At 40.9% G+C, this 16,588-nt stretch overlaps 2 protein-coding genes across 2 annotated transcripts; one reads left to right on the plus strand and one right to left on the minus strand.

The window, feature by feature from the left end:
• The first annotated feature begins 1,628 nt into the window (after positions 1–1,628).
• Positions 1,629–6,765, plus strand: si:ch1073-390k14.1 (deoxyribodipyrimidine photo-lyase). The gene is made up of 9 exons (XM_061035319.1): positions 1,629–2,063; positions 3,499–4,123; positions 4,224–4,535; positions 4,626–4,798; positions 4,896–4,980; positions 5,081–5,313; positions 5,427–5,621; positions 5,742–5,967; positions 6,134–6,765. The coding sequence occupies exons 1-9, from the start codon at positions 1,833–1,835 to the stop codon at positions 6,676–6,678; spliced, it is 2,625 nt and encodes an 874-aa protein (XP_060891302.1). The 5' UTR covers positions 1,629–1,832; the 3' UTR covers positions 6,679–6,765.
• A 545-nt stretch (positions 6,766–7,310) lies between these two features.
• LOC132972466 (glycine cleavage system H protein, mitochondrial-like) lies at positions 7,311–15,737 on the minus strand. Its single transcript, XM_061035321.1, has 5 exons — positions 15,575–15,737; positions 15,413–15,495; positions 14,988–15,051; positions 11,255–11,386; positions 7,311–7,848 (listed from the first exon to the last, which is right to left on the minus strand). Exons 1-5 carry the CDS (start codon positions 15,711–15,713, stop codon positions 7,751–7,753), a joined length of 516 nt encoding a protein of 171 aa, XP_060891304.1. The 5' UTR covers positions 15,714–15,737; the 3' UTR covers positions 7,311–7,750.
• Positions 15,738–16,588: the final 851 nt, after the last annotated feature.

Raw genomic sequence — 16,588 nt, forward strand, 5'->3', positions numbered from 1 at the left:
CCTGCGTCCCCTCCTCCTCCTCCTGTTAGTATTCTGCATGGCAGATCCCCCTAATGTAATAACTGTGTCTGCATGTCTAATTTACAGCAGGAGAGAGTAAATAGCCTGTGGTTAATTACAGTATGTGTATGTCTATGCATGTGTGTGTGTGTCTTTGCGTGTCTACATGCGCGTGGGTGTGTCAGAATGATTTATGAGTTGCAAATAGCTACACCAGTGGCCCGTTTCTCCTCACTTAGTTTTTAATCTGTCTTTCCATTAATTTTCCTGGAGACGTTATTATGGTTTTATAACAGTGTGCACGGGGATGCACATGTGAGTGCACGCATGTGTTAATGAGACAGAGGTGTGGACATTTTGTGAGGAATCAAGGTTACTTGGGCACCGACGCTGTACTTTGCATTCCCCCCCCCCCCCCCCCCCCCCATGATATAAACTTCCCCATTTCCCTCACTTCCTGTCCCTTCTTCTCTTTCCCAGCGCCTCATTCACATCTCTTCATTGAGAGCCACAATGAACACAGATCTTTATTGACAGTACATGGTAGAACATGGAAACAGCAGGTCAATCCGTTTAGCCCAAGGGCCGATACACCAATTCACCAATTTGTCAGTGTTAGTTTGAGAGAGAAAAGCAGCTAATCTCTCCTCTCTGCTCTCTATTGATCACACACTTAGACTCCACTTCTCTGTCTAAACACTATTGATTCCCTCTCTCTCTCCATCTCTTTCTCTCTCTCTCTCTCTTTCTGTCCCGCTCTCTCCACATACCACAGCTCTTAACACATCTTCCCCTTTTATACTCCAACTACTTCTCAAATAATGCCAGCATGATTGACTCGTACTCGTCGACGTGCATGAAGCCCATAGTCACATTTTACAGAACTACTTGAGAATATTTAGGCATGAGCAAAAAAAATGACTTTTAGTTACATCAGCATTAACGTTTTAAAAGTGACGCTTAGGAACTATATAAAGCATCCTAGAGTTGGGTCCACAAGTGCCACACATGATTGTCCCTGCTGTGTGCATTAAAGCTTGTGCATGACATCATTTAAACAAAATAAAAATAAAAAAATTAATAAGCTGGACCCACTGCACAAGTCCAGATCATGCATACAACTTCTCTGCTGGGTGTACAGTCTCCTGGCTTTGTTGTGCAGTCTCTACACCACAGGCTGCACTTGAAAAGGACTACATTCCTGTCAAGATGAAGGCTATGTACAAATTAAAGAATTATTATCTTAAGGAAGATGTGCTCCCCCCCCCCAGCATTCTAACATCAATCCAAATTGCTGCTTTGATTGGATTTAGCTTGTGGGGACCCCTGTCATGACAAATTGTATTTGAGGTGTATGATATAAAAAGGGGGTTATTTATTGTAGAGTGGAAGATGACAGAGAGAACGCAAGAGAGGGTTTCAACTTGTGACTATAAGGCTTCTACATTTATTATATTTATTTATATTTCTGTGTCACATTGAAAGAAGGGAATCCCAACTGTTACTCCTGTGTTGAAAAAAAGCCAGACAACCCTGGATCTCTGCCTTACATCTTGGGGCATTACATATGGGAGCCTACCTCTTATTCATTAGACTGCTACACCACCTACTGGTGAAAATGTACCACTTGCAGACCTATAGGTTTGCAGGTTACAAAACACCAACACGTGCCTTGTGTAACTCAAAATCAGCTGTTGTTCTGTAACCAGCAGAGGCTAGCTTCAAGACGGAGAGCATTATCAGTTTTAAACTCATTAGACATGTTTTAAGGTTCCTGTATTTTTTTTTTTTTTATAGCTATCTTATCCTGTTTCCTCACCTTTCACGCGAACATGCCTCCTTCAGTGGGTCCTGGAGAAGACGGTAAAGCTTTGGTAAGAAAGGTGTTGAGGGAAGTTCTTGTGGGTCGAGAGGATCCAGGAGGCTTTTTTGCAATGTGTCTGTCGGCACTGGGGCACCAGGAGACCCGGTCACAGTTTCTGTCCATCATCCAGCCCCTCTCCACGGCCAACATCTCCCTGCACTCCGTCCTCCTCTCCATCTACAAGGAATACTTTTCAAAGGTTGGTAATCATCTGTTCAATTAACTTTTTAACTACAACTCTGTAGCTTCAAAAAAAAAAAAAAAAAAGAATAAGAAGCTTATTCTGTTCAAGTAGCATAATAGAAAAAGTAAAAACAACACAAAAAACAATTAGAAGAAGTCAGAGCAAAGGCAAAGTTGTACGAAAATACGAAAAAATTACTCAAATTTGTGACGCAAACGTGTCGGCAACGATTGAAGTTCTTCTAACGTGTAAGCAAAAACAATGTAACTTAACTTTGACATTTAAAGACGCAAATATAGTGATATTTTTGTTGCCAAATTGTCAGTGTAATTGCTACAACTACTTACATTTGGTATTTAGCTTTTTTTTGGTCCACCAGCCCCCTCAGAAAAACAGACTCTCGGCCAGCTGAATGCCCTTTGACCCCTCGCTCTTCTTAACTGTACCCTGCTATCAATTAAATGACTGGTAGCCTAATGCTAGTTTTTGTTAGCAAGTGTAGTTAGTTTTGTGGTTTTAGCCGAATATCTTAGTCGAGAAACAATTGTGGTAGAACTGAGCCTGCAAGAAATCAGCAGAAAAAGGAAACCCTCCGGACCACGGTACGAGAGTGAACAAAAAGGAGTAAACCACAAACTGTTGAGTTGCTAAGTCACACAGTTTATTACTTGCAGCAAGGAGAGAAGTTCAACGATGTGTACAGGATACACAAAGTAAGTTCTCTGCCCACTCTTGGGGCGTACAATCTTTATATACTTGAGCATATAGTGCGATCGAAACTCACAGAGGAGGAATAGAGAAAATGATGTAGTTTGTCCTTGAGAGTTTGAAGAAGTAGTCCTTATAAGGAGCTGTTGTTGAATCTGTGTAGGTGAGATAATAACATCTGAGGTGAGGTGAGTATCGGGTAATGTTCGTGTGCTGCAGGGGTCATATAAGGTCAAGTTGCATGTATATATGTGAGGTGCTCATATAAGGTCAAGTTGCATGTATATATGTGAGATGCTCATATACATTGGATCAGTTAATAAGCAAACATAAAAGTATAAAGAATATAAGATTCCACACAATTAAATGTCCAGTAAGAACAGAAAAAACAGATACAGGTATCCCAATTTAAAATAATGAAAAACTAAAAGGCTTAGCTTACCTGAGTGATTTAATCATTATTATTATTTAGGCGTTTTGAAGCCAATGAAAGAGAAGATGATACTAGTTGGCTTATCATTGCCAACAGAACCTCAATAGTTCTAACACTAAAAAAAATAATAATATTTTTCTAATTTGATCGTATACTACAAGACACTATCAACAACTTGGGCTATTCTTTGTTTGATAGTGTCACTGTTTGCACATGTGGTTGTAAAACTTGCATATCACATGTTTTATCTGTACCTCAACTCAGTTATTTAACAGCTATTTTATAATGGTTTCCCCAATTAATTTGTAGACTGAAGATGATGAACTGGAAGTGGCATTGGCTCTCTCTCTACTGGAAATGAAAGATCACCAGTTGCCAACCCCCAGCCAGACAACCCAACTCCACCAACCTCATGAAAGTCTAAACCAAAGAAAGTCTTTTCAACTTGCTTCAGTACCTCAGCCTCAGGAAAGCAGTCACACCCAGCGAGCGGATGTAACTGGAAGAAAAAAAAAACCCAACTTACCAAACACTGGAGCGAGGGTAAAAGGGAACCAACCAACGACAGAGAATGAGCAAGGGACAAGTGCAACTGTGCGTGCCCCTATACCTTCAAGAGCATTTCCTACGCAAGACACAGTTGAAGGAGGTGACCAAATTATGAATTTGGGAGATTTGACAGAAAATGAGAAACCAAAACGCTCAAAGAACAGGCGCCAGCGCCGCAAAGGCGCTTGCCATCACGTTGTAGGTTTGCCTACTTCTCCATCAGCACGACCACCAGTACTGCTGTGGTTTAGGAGGGACTTACGACTTTGTGACAATCCTGCTCTCAATGGCTCATTGGAGGTTGGTGCACCCGTCATACCCGTCTTCATCTGGAGCCCTGAAGAGGAGGAGGGACCTGGGATAACAGTGGCTATGGGAGGAGCTTGTGAGTTGTTAATATAATTATTTATTATCTGCACGTCAAACAGAAGTAAAAGGTTTTTTTTTCCCTCGCCTGATGGTTTTCCAATTACATTTTTTTGCAGGTAAATACTGGCTTCATCAAGCTTTGTCTTGTTTCTGTTCATCTCTGGAATGCATCGGCAGCCGTCTTGTCTTTCTCAAGGCAAAAGCAGCGAAGAATGAGGTTGGGCCAACTCTGCGTTGCCTCAAGGAGCTAGTGAAGGAGACGGGGGCGACGACAGTCTTCGCTAATGCCCTCTATGAGCCATGGCTTAAGGACAGGGACGATGAGGTGGTGTCAGCCTGTAAGAAAGACGGTGTTGAGGTTAAGATGTTTCACTCGTACTGTCTCAAAGACCCTTACTCCGTCAGCACAGAGGGTGTGGGACTCAGAGGTCAGTCACAACAAAAGGAAATTGGTGTAATGAGTTTTCTTCAGTCATAACTAAGTTGTTGAAATTCGATGTTGAATGATCTTGTTTCAGGAATAGGCTCCGTGTCTCACTTCATGAGCTGCTGCAAACAGAACCCGGGGTCTGCATTAGGAGTTCCCCTGGATCCTCCTGTATCTCTCCCCACACCTGCCCACTGGCCTCAGGGTGTGTCTTTGGACGGGCTAGGCTTGGCCCGCATGCCCCGCAGAAAAGATGGCACCACGGTCAGTATCTACAGCAGATCGGTCTTGTAGCAGCCCAAACTACATTTCAGGCATCATGAAGTCCTCAGTGTTGTTCTTTGTTCATTATGGAGTACAGATTGACTGGGCCGCTAACATTCGTAAATCCTGGGATTTCAGTGAAAAAGGAGCACATGCACGACTAGAGGCATTTCTTCAGGATGGTAAGGCGTTGTGAATATGTCTTACTGTTTGTACTGGGGAATGGCATGAAGTAAGAATTTTTGATCCAATAGAAGTTTTCCGATTCTCCACGTTTCTTAGGTGTCTACAGGTACGAAAAAGAATCAGGTAGGGCAGATGCCCCGAATACCAGCTGCCTGTCTCCATACCTTCACTTTGGTCAGCTCAGCCCACGCTGGCTGTTGTGGGACGCCAAAGGTGCACGCTGTCGACCACCGAAATTCCAACGCAAACTGGCGTGGAGAGATTTGGCTTACTGGCAGCTAACGTTGTTTCCTGACCTTCCCTGGGAATCCCTCAGGCCACCATACAAGGTAGAAATTGCAAAGTTGAACTGCTCTAAGTCAAGTTTGTCATGTTTTTAAAATGGTCTGCCTCAAATCGTGAAGATGTAAAAAAATCAATATTCTTCTTCTGGTATTTTTAGGCTCTGCGGTGGAGTGTTGATCATGGCCACCTGAAGGCCTGGCAGAGAGGTCGAACAGGTTACCCTCTGGTGGACGCAGCCATGAGGCAGTTGTGGCTTACAGGCTGGATGAACAACTACATGAGACATGTGGTGGCGTCTTTTCTCATCGCATACCTCTACCTGCCGTGGCAAGAAGGCTATCGCTGGTTCCAGGTAAGCCATGCGTGACTCTTTAAGTTCACTCAAATAGACGTCATTCACAGCAACACACAAGATAACACAAGTACCCATTACTGCTTCTGTATCTCAACTTTTTTTTTTTGTTTTGTTTAGGACACCTTAGTGGATGCAGATGTTGCAATAGATGCCATGATGTGGCAGAATGGGGGCATGTGTGGTCTGGATCACTGGAACTTTGTCATGCATCCCGTGGATGCAGCGATGACCTGTGACCCCTGCGGCAGCTATGTTAGGACATGGTGCCCTGAACTTGCAGATCTGCCTGAAGAACTTATTCACAAACCCTGGAAGTGTCCCACATCCATGCTGCGGCGTGCTGGTGAGGAAGTTATAATCATACGGCTGTTTGGGCAGCTCTTTGCTTCTTAATATTTTGTATTTAAAATTAATTGGAGAGTCAAACTTTTTTTTTAAAATGTGCTACCTACATTGTACAGATCAACACCTTAACATACAGTTGATCTTACTTTGATCTCTCCTTGTAGGTGTGGTGTTTGGTCAGACGTATCCTGAGCGAATCATTACAGACCTGGATGAGCGAAGGAATCATTCCCTGCAAGATGTAGCTCTGGTGCGGAAAGAGTTTAGTCAATATGTGGACAAGCGCTCAGGCTGTGATTTGGTCCCATTGCCGCCACGTCTGGTCTCTGAGGCTCTGGGCTTATCACACAGGGACGGGGATGTGGTGAAGGAAGGAAAGCAGTTCTTGTTGCCGGTCATCACCCGCATGGAATTCAAACACCAGCTAGAAGATCCAGATGCAGACGCCGCCTCGAATCCCTACAATGCCGTCTTAAAAGGATACGTGAGCCGCAAGAGGGACGAGACCATCGCCTTCCTTAATGAGAGAGACTTCACTGCCGGTGTGATGTACGAGGGAACCCAGAGGAGGGAGAGGCTTGAGAGCGATTATCGCAGAATGGAGGGACTCCCTACGCCTCCTGCAGCTCGGGGCAGAGCCAGAAGAACTCCAACAGTCAAGGACAGGTTTTCTGTAGTACCTGGTGGAGCAGTCACCTCACCCAGGTGACCCAGAGGTCAAGATTGAATGTTTACAGGTTTCTAATTTACCAGGCAGTTACATGCCTAAAACTGTTGAAATGCACAGTATGTTACAGTACACTTGTTGCAAAGATGTGGCAACAAGAAGCTCTCCTAAACCAAAGAATTGGCTGGATGAAACTACTGAGAAACAAGTTTACAAGAGGCTTGGTAGAAGTGCTTTACATTATGTACCCTGAGTAATTAATTTAATCTCAATTTTTAAGCAATGGGATGGTATTTCTTCAACCTAGATTTAAGGTGTATTTCATACATGCATGCATATAAATTGTGTAAAAAACTCAGAATGAAATGGCATCAGAAAACGGATGTGGGTTACTTTGTTGATATTTGTATAAAGGGGTCTACCTCAAGGCTGGAAATGTTACCTTTGTCTGCTTGCGTGCATTTTACATTGGGATGCCTAAAACTATTTTCTCTATTTTATTTTAAGCAATGCAAATGTCTTCCTACATGTATAACATTTAATATATGTGACCATCTGAAATTCTTTCAACTCATCAGCTGCTCAATACCTCACCTAGTTTTTTTTTACATGATGCCCATATTTTAAATAACGTTTTTACTTTAAGAAATAAAAAATAACAAAGGAAAAAAAAAATGTTTCAGGAAGAGTTTATTAATTTACAGGTCCCTTGTCTACAGTGTAACTGTCACACATGCACTATAGGGCAACATTATCATTAACAGAGAAAAAAGTGCTTTTTTTAATACTAACAATTTTCTACATAATGATTTCAAGTTTTCTTTTGACTGAAATGCTTAAAAACTTCTACTGACTGAGTCTCTTGTTTAGGGATCTGCAACAACTCAAAATTGATGCCGATGCAGATTGACAGTCCTCTAGAATCAGTCTTTAACAGTAAATAAAGGAATAAGAATCTTCCCAGCTCTACAACACTGGCAGGTCAGCAGCATCCACTAGTGGAGCTGCTGAACTCCACTGCCGGATGCTAAGCATAGCACTGCAGCTGACAACTTTCTTTTCTGCCAGGTGTGTCTGTAAAGAAGAGAGCTTATCACTTGAAGAAGGTGTTAGGTTAATCTTCAATAGAGCGGATGTATCTTTCATAGGCTGCTTCGTCCATTAGAGCATCAAGCTCTGCGGGTTTGGCAATGGTCATCTTCATCAGCCAACCTGCATTGAGAGGGAGAAAACAATGGTTAGCTAGCAGAAACTTCTGTATTGGTGTTTGGCCTAAGCCAATTTATCACAACTAAAATGTTCTAACATCAATTTTTAAAACCGACTTTCTCTTTCAACAAAAGTATAAAATACATGATCTAGGTCATCCATCACAATGAACACTATTTTCTTAGTCCTATGCCATAATTCAAAGTGATACTATAATTCTGACACAAGTTGAAAGACAGTTCAGTGTGATTGATAACCACTTAAAACTAGTTTTAAATCTCTGTTCATCTTCGTAAATTAACATAAGGAAACATTGTTAATGTTTAGGAGGGAGGGTTTAAAAAAACAGTATGCCATTGACATTTTCATTTAACAGGGAGACGGAGAATGGGCTTAAACATGAACAGTCATTGTAAGGACTGAGTGTAATGTAAAGATGGTTCATACTTAAAAGAAACAGAACGTTTCCTTAAAGGTTAATCTTCAAAAGTAAAACAAGAAGATACTGTACAGGGTAAAATATGAACCCTTCATGTGTTCATAATGTCATTACTCAGCCAATGTTCACCAATCTAGTGGACCCAATGGTTTTTAAAACAATATAGTGATAATCAGTTATGTAGAAATACTTTGCGGTTGGTGTTTACTATAGGTCAGTTTAAAGTAATTTGGACTGCATATAAGGACAATATTTGCTGTTTACTTCTGTTAGAATACATTTAGTGAAAGTGTCATTCATTTATTTAGTGCAAAAACAACAAGTAAAAAATAAAATAAAATCAAGATTTTGGTCTAAAAACAGATATAAATGAAAAGCAAAGTTTTAAAAAAAATAAATTTTGGTGATTTATTTAACTAGGAAACCCTTGTTGAGATTAAAAGGTGATTTTTCAACAGTATCCTGACAGGCAACAGCACAGTTTAAAAGTTTCTGATAAACAACAGGCAGGCAGCCACACATACAAACATACTATAAAGACATAACTATAATACTTTCAAAATTATTATCCAACGAGACCATCTTATTATGTTTTTAAGGTCTTTTTGTAATTCGTTTTTTTGGAAAGGGAGCAGCAAACTTTAACTCCTGTCCTCCTCTGAGTGATGTGAGAAGGTACGATGGGAGCAGCCCTAAAATAGCCTTGTAGATAAAAATACGCCAGTGTTTAAGTCTACTTATGGACAAAGAAGGCCATCCAACATGTACTTACTACTCTTTCATGTCTGTCACATGTGCTCAGTGTGAACCTGCTCTCATCTGTGAAGAGAACAGGGCGCCCAAGGCGGACCTGCCTTTTTTGGGGTTCTCTAGCGAATTAAAAATCAAGCTGCATGGTGCTGGGCGGTGAGCACAGGTCTCACTATAGTACATCAGGCCCTCATGCAACCCTCATAGAGTCTGTCCACCATGCTCTTGAGACTGGGAGACACAGTAAACCTTCTTTCAACCGCACATATGACAAAGGTGGAATACCTGTGCAACCTGATTGGGCTGTATGAACAGCCTTAGGCTCAAGTAGTGACAAAGATACCAGCAGCACAAAACTAGAGAAGAATCAGTCAAGAAGGATAAGGAGAGAGCAATTGTCTGTGGCCACTATTCTGTTTTCAGGGATTGTTTTGCTTTTGTCTCTCCATTGCACCTGTTGTCATTTAACTTTTCACCAAAGCAGGTGAAATTGATTTACGATCACTAGTGCTTCCTATGTGGACTGATTGATATCATTTTAATTTAACTGACTTGGTGTTATATTGCGATGATGAGCAGTGTAACTATGTAGTAGTGCTGTCACTTAATAAAAACAACAACTTCTACATATAGTGGAATATGACATGAAGCGTTCGAACACATTCAACCTGCATCTCGTAAATCCCAGGATGTTGCTTTTGCCACAACATTACAGTCTTCATTTAGTGAGGTCAATAGTACATGCAATGGTCAAGTTACACGGAGGGCGCCCTCTACTGGATCAAACTCCAACTACTTCAGACGGCCTGATGCGCTGATAGACTTTATATTTTCAATTCAAATGTGAACTTTCTCCCCCAGGTTTGACTGAATGTCGATCTTCGAATAAAAAGTGACAGCCCAACTATGTAGGGAGGTGTACAGTGTGCAGTCACCAAAAACATGTTATTTTGTATGCTCACAGAAAATGAACAAAGGCCAATGAGTTGGAGATTGAAAAATAATAAATTGCACAATTTTTCTTTTGGTAAACATTGAAAACTGGTCCCACAGATCTGAACACCACACTAGTGTAAAGTCGTACAAAAAGGGGTTTCCATCACATGGCTTTGAGCGCCCGGTTTTTCAAAAGCTTGCAAAAAGGTTCACAGACTGTATACTACACATGACACCTTAAAGGTCTCTTCCCACTTCAAGTCAATCAAATGCACAGATGTCCCACCCTCCTCAATACAACATTATAGGATAGGCCTATCAGCTGTAAATAAAAAAAAGGTAATGCTCCTGTCATGTTTGTCAACATCTGAATCTAACCTATCACAGCAATTGAAAAGGTTCAATGTCCCCCATTGCTGATGTACAGCTCTGTACTAACACAGTGCAGTGTTTCCCCTACCATTACGTTAGGGGGGTTAAAGTGAAAAAATTAAATTTTCTTTGGACTTTGATGCGTGTTAAGATGTTTAATATGTGAACTTTGCACATTTAATTTGAAAAAAGAATGCAGAAAATAGATTTCACATAGTTGTTGTTTTACTTGAAGATGCTCTGATCCAAAATGTGAGCTTTGGGTTACTGACCTCTGAAGTAAACAAATGTATATCATGTTTTAATACTTTTAATTACGTAAGTACATACGTGAATAAACTTAAGCGATGTGATGCAAGTGGCTTCCAAATAAAAAAGGTTGGAGACTCCTGGACAAAACTATGGCAATACTGCCATCTACTGTCCAAAATGTAATAAAGCTTGAAAGTATTTCCCTCAAACCCTTATAACAACACTGGGTATAAATATGGTAAGTAGGAAACAAAATCTGGAAAAAAAATGTATGTATGTGTTCACTTTTCAATCTATGTAATATTTAAATGTTTGCAAACATGTACATGCAAAGATTTTATCAGTAAAAATTTTAGTGGAAGATAAAATGTTGGTGCACAGGGCAGCCTAGTGGTTAGCCTTATATACAGAGACTAAGGTGACAACCTGGGTTTGACTGAAAAAGCTAGAGAGAAATCCCTGTTTTCTTTTTATTTATTTTTTTCAAAATACACACTGGCCAGTAATAATAGTGGAAAATGTTTTGGGAGGTAATCAATGACCAGTATGAATACACAAACTATAGAAAAGACTTTATAAACAAAAGCCTTCTCTTACTGTCCAAGCTTTTCAAATAACAGAGTGACCTACTAGACTGTGTCATTTTCTGCTTGTGCTTACCATCTTTGTAGCAAGATTTGTTTACCAGACCCGGTTTGTCTGCCAGTAGTTCATTGACCTCTACAACTTCTCCAGTCAAGGGGGAATACAGCTCACTGGCAGCCTTCACACTTTCCAGAGCTCCAAATTCATCTGAAAGAATAGATGTCAGAAACAAATGAATTTACATCAGAGCGTCAGAATTATGGAAAGTACATACAGAACTTTTTTTTCTTCTTTCGCCTTTCAGTTTTGATATCCAGATCAACGTCTGTTAATTATCAACATCTCTTGAAGCTGATGTCCAGATGTGCAAAGATTAGGCTGTTAAAATCTGTGCCCAAGAACAGTTACTATTCTGAAATACTCACGTACACAGAAAAAGTACTGGTCTTAAAAATAATACTTAACTCTTCTTTAATACTACTCTTTCAGTAGTTCAAGCTTCATCAATACATCCTCAACGGGACAGGCCTATAAGGCAATAAATGTTTTTATAAAGCACATTTAAAAAACAACAAACCTGCTGTACAATCAAACATTATAAAAACACAAGAAAACACAGACCAATGTAAAAATGGATTAAGTCATTTGGGGGCCCGCTGCATCTGTTGGGCTAATGTAGTGGTTCTCACCTGGTGGGTCACAGAGTGTATACCTGAAAATAATGTCTCAAAAAGTCTGTGAATTTGCATTTTAAGCATGTTTGTTTTGTTTTGTTCCTTTGATCAGTCACATGTTTGTATCTTCTGAGGTCCAAACGGTGATTTTTTTAATTAAATAAATCCAATTTGGGTACCGATTTTTCATGAAGTGGTGGTCGGGTCCTGAGGTTAGACCAGTTGAGAACCATTGATCTGAAGTCCTACTTATCTAGCAGGTCGCCGGAAATTGATTGCAACCCTCCTTTGTTCTATCTTTTGCTACTACAGTGAGAGAATAACACACAAATATTTAAGAAGTGGACACACAAAAGAAATAAACATTCTGTAGTGAAAAAATATTTACCCTTTCTCTGTCTTTGTCCCTGTATTTCTCTAATCTCCATTCTGTTGTAGATTTCTTTTGTAAATTCACACTTGAGCCACAGATCTGCTCGACTCTGTCAGCGTTTAGACTCCCTTGCAGAATACCGATTTTCCTCCCTAAACCCTAAAGCCTGAACCCTTACGGACTTCATTGACGTCACCTGGAAAGTGCGTGAGTACCCGAGGCTGCAAGGGAAATGGTTTAATACCAACGGGACAGCACCCTCCGACTTCTCTGTAACCATGACAGCATGATGTCATGTGGCATTTTTATTTCATGTTTTTTACTTTACTCACTCAAAGCCATGGCACTTATAAAAAGTTCTTGCTAAATATATATGTGTATTTCTATGTTGTGGGATAAATAAAGGTCTATATATACACACATATATATATATATATATATAAATACAAAGAGACTAATATGCTCTCTGCCTCTCTTGTTTTTGTTAATAGACTTGCAGTAGAGTCCTGAATTAGCTGTCAATTCCAAATGTACTTTTTTGGTTTACTGTAAATAGAGTCTCTCCTATTTCTTTTTGTTTTTATGGCGTTTTATTTACTTTTCCTTTCTTGTGGTCTTCCCCTGGGAATCCTATGTTTCACATCACAATGCTATGAACTATGGGTAATTCCCTCACGCTACGCTAAATCTGCAGATTTGCCCACTTTTCGGGACAGTGTGCATGAAGGGCTCGAAAAGTCAACGAGAGATCCCTCACGCACTTGACGATTTGACAGTGGTACAGCCCTGTGGCCTCACAGAATTAACGGGCACGTGCGTCAAAGTCAGCGAGTGTGTGCGAGGTTGGACATCGAGATCGAGTTCCTGAAAAGCATCAGAAAAACGTTTGATCCGGCCTTTTTAAAAGTTGTCTTCTCCTCTTGAGGACAGACCTGACAGAGCTTGACTTTTAATTTCTTTACATCTGTCTGTGCATAAGGATGTTGCTATTTCGGCAAACTTAATTCCCATTAGTTGCAAGTAAATCACAATAAAGTCAGTTTCTTTTCCGGGCTCATACAGCTGAAGTGAGCTGGAGTGAAGCCTCTATAACTCTCTTCCTCTCCACTGTCTTTCTCTTTTTCATCTCCACTGTCTGTTTCTTTATTTCACCATCTTCCCTTGTTGCAGTAATCTGTAAGCTTATGTTAATGATGATGTGACTTTGTACAGTGCCACCTGTGCTGCTTTAAAAGATGTTGTAACTTTTGGCACCTTGGAGAACAACCTCTCTTTTTTCCTCCCACTTCATCCTTTTTTTCTGCTCTGCTAGGAGCACACTGGCTGGTTTCTAAGTTTCTATCATCTCTCCCTTTTGCTCTTGTCTCTTTCTCTCTCTATAAACTGTATTTCCTCAGACACACTGCGCAGTAAGACCTGAGCATCATGGAATAGTCCATGTAGTGCAGACGGAAGGAGAGGGGGCCCTGAGACATGAGTTACAGATGAATTAGCTATTTTTCTGATGCCATGTTTTTTTCCTCTTTACATATGGAAAAAATAGCAAACTCATTAACATGTATTTGCAGATAGCTTATGATAAGTCTTCTTACTTCACAGATTTCATCAATACCAGCAGGGGCGTTTCTAGGTTTCTGAAACATCCGGGGCTTAGCCCAGAGGGAAATGGCAAATACAATTTTTTTGTATTTAAAAAAAAAATACAAAATGCTTTACCTAAATAAACAAAATACGCAGTTTATTATAGCTTTAAATAACTACCTGACTGCTGTGCTGCTTATCCCCAGACATCTAAAGTTCCATTCAAGTTATTTCAGAGTAAAATGAATAAAAGTGAGACAGACCTTACATTACCTGTATGGATCTGACTGGGGATAGGATAGGTTCATTCACTTGAGGTGGTAAACAGTCTGGTTATGTTTTTAAAGGTCCCATATTATGCTTTTTCTGGTTTTACTCCTACGTCCTCCTGTTAGCTGTAGCATTAGCTGCATGTAACGCTCGGTTCTAGCCCCCCTCGAAAAACATTTGTCAGTGCGGCGTCATTGTCAGTGTGAGATCACTGATCTAAGCCCGTTGGCTCGTTGTGGCAAGCCCCGCAGCTCATGTTGAAATTTCCGAGACGCGTGCTGAGCAACTGACCAATAACGACAGAGCGGATCGGCAGACCAATCAGAGCAGACTTGGCCCACGTGGGGTCTAACAGTGTGGGCTCAGCAGAGTGTAGCTGACGGACTCGGAGCGTAGAGGGAGCAAGGAGGAGCAGTACATGAAAACAGACACTTTTTTCAGACTTCAGCTATTGTGAACGTACAAAAGTAGGTACATAGATTAAATATACGAACCCCAAAAAGGGCAGAATAAGGGCTCTTTAAACCGTTTATTCTCTTGCGGTAAATGTGATGGTAAATTTGACAGCGGTGCGTTCAGAGACACTTGGAAATTCTACGGTTGAATACGGAGATTTTGTTGCTCTGTTGTCGTGCGGTAAACGAGGGGCGTTCAAGGACCGTGAGAATTTTTTTTTTTTTTTTCAAAAAAATTATATCCGGGGCTTTAGCCCCGAATAAAACAGCCTAGTGACGCCACTGACCACGAGAAATCAAGATTGAAATATTAAAAAACTTCTTAAACTATAAAAAGATCACACGCTTGAAGTGTCATGTGATATAAGTATAATCTGTTTAAGAGTGTGCCTCTCAACTATCACACATTTTGCTGTGTCCTGTAAGTTTGAATCACATTCCTCTGAACTTCATACCTTGCTGAGCCAGCTGTGTTCCAACCTCTGGTAGTCCACAGTAAACTACATCTCCAAGAGCCTCCTGCAAGAGGCAGAAGGTAAGGTCAAGAAAAGTTAGCCAACACATTCACAAGGACGTGATCTGTGTGTGTCTGTGTGTGTGTGTGTGTCTGTGTGTCTGTGTGTGTGTGTGTGTGTGTGTGTGTGTGTGTGTGTGTGTGTGTGTGTGTGTGTCTGTGTCTGTGTGTGTGTGTGTGTGTGTGTGTGTGTGTCTCTCTGTGTCTGTGTGTGTGTCTGTGTGTGTGTGTGTGTGTGTGTGTCTGTCTGTGTCTCTCTGTGTGTGTGTGTGTGTGTGTGTGTGTGTGTGTGTGTGTGTGTGTGTGTGTGTGTGTGTGTCTGTGTGTGTGTGTGCGCGCGCGTGCGTGTGTGACCTCAGGACTAACCTGGGCAAAGTTGCTGATACCCACAGTCCCGTTTCCGTCTTCTTCTACTCTGATCCATTCGTGTTTGTCTGTGAATTTTAAAGCTGTAAAAAGAGAAGAAGAGTTTTATAATCCGGACAGTCTGAGCTAACATGCTAAACTGACAAAGTGACAGCGGAATACCTGCTGTTAACCGGCTAGTAGATGTTAAAGTTCGTCCAAAACAAGGTGTAGAAACCGGTCGTAGTCGGCAAAGTGGAGCCGAGCGGGAAACTGTAATAAAGTTGGAAGAGAGGGAGCGGAGCAGCCTGCAGGCGGCCATGTTTGTCGCTTTCTGATGAGAGCGCAGGTCGAATTCTTCTTCGTGGGTATTAAGCACAGCAGTAGCACTCTACTGACCTCCACCGAAAGAAAAGAGTAAATGATTATCATATAAGAAAAATTGGCTGTTTTGAGCCAATACAAATATATATTTCAAGATTTAGCAGAAATCATTTATATCAAGATATTTTCTTATGTTAGGGAAGTTTGTCTGTCTTTGTTTGTTTGTCTTTGTTTATCTGAAAGGTTATAGTCTATGTTTATTCATGCCTAAAATAATAGACAAAGAAGAAATAAATCAGAGCCCACTTCAATTGAATCACTTTTTTCCTTTAAAACATCTTAATTTTGTCGTGGTTTTAGTTATAGATATTTTTTGTTCAAAACTGATTTCCCCTAAAAAAAAAAAGAACTTTCACTCTTATCTCTCTAAAACGTCTCCTCCTTACTTTAACTCTCTCATCCAGGTCTACACTCCCTCCCGCCCACTACGCTCTGCCAATGAAAGGCGTCTGATCCAACCTTCACAACAGGGTCCTAAGTCTCTGACTAGACTCTTCTCCTCTGTCGCCCCCCAGTGGTGGAATGAACTTCCAAACGCCATTGGATCTGCAGAGTCCCTCTGCACCTTTAAGAAAAAGCTAAAGACCCAGCTCTTTCATGAATACCTACTAACTTAATGATGATGGTCTCCATATTATTGATGATGATGATGGTTGTGACGATGGTTTTTGTTTGATAACGACGACTTATAAGATGGTTTCTATACTGATTAGAGCTCTCAAGAACTGCCCTCAATGTTGTGCTTTGCCTCTGGTCACTTCCTGTCAGCACCTGTGTGTCCAATCAGACTCAAAGCTGATCGTTTGCTCTTAC

The sequence above is a fragment of the Labrus mixtus genome, chromosome 4 (genome assembly GCF_963584025.1).
Source record: "Labrus mixtus chromosome 4, fLabMix1.1, whole genome shotgun sequence".
NCBI lineage: Eukaryota > Metazoa > Chordata > Actinopteri > Labriformes > Labridae > Labrus > Labrus mixtus.

Excerpts from the sequence above, each read along its gene's own strand:
- LOC132972466 (XM_061035321.1), bottom strand. The coding sequence starts at position 15,713 with ATGGCCGCCTGCAGGCTGCTCCGCTCCCTCTCTTCCAACTTTATTACA. Across the intron at positions 15,496-15,574 it reads TACTAGCCGGTTAACAGCAG|CTTTAAAATTCACAGACAAA; the intron begins GTATTCCGCTGT and ends CTCTTTTTACAG. Across the intron at positions 11,387-14,987 it reads AACACAGCTGGCTCAGCAAG|ATGAATTTGGAGCTCTGGAA; the intron begins GTATGAAGTTCA and ends CTATTCTTTCAG.
- si:ch1073-390k14.1 (XM_061035319.1), top strand. The coding sequence starts at position 1,833 with ATGCCTCCTTCAGTGGGTCCTGGAGAAGACGGTAAAGCTTTGGTAAGA. Across the intron at positions 4,124-4,223 it reads AGTGGCTATGGGAGGAGCTT|GTAAATACTGGCTTCATCAA; the intron begins GTGAGTTGTTAA and ends ATTTTTTTGCAG. Across the intron at positions 5,622-5,741 it reads AAGGCTATCGCTGGTTCCAG|GACACCTTAGTGGATGCAGA; the intron begins GTAAGCCATGCG and ends TGTTTTGTTTAG.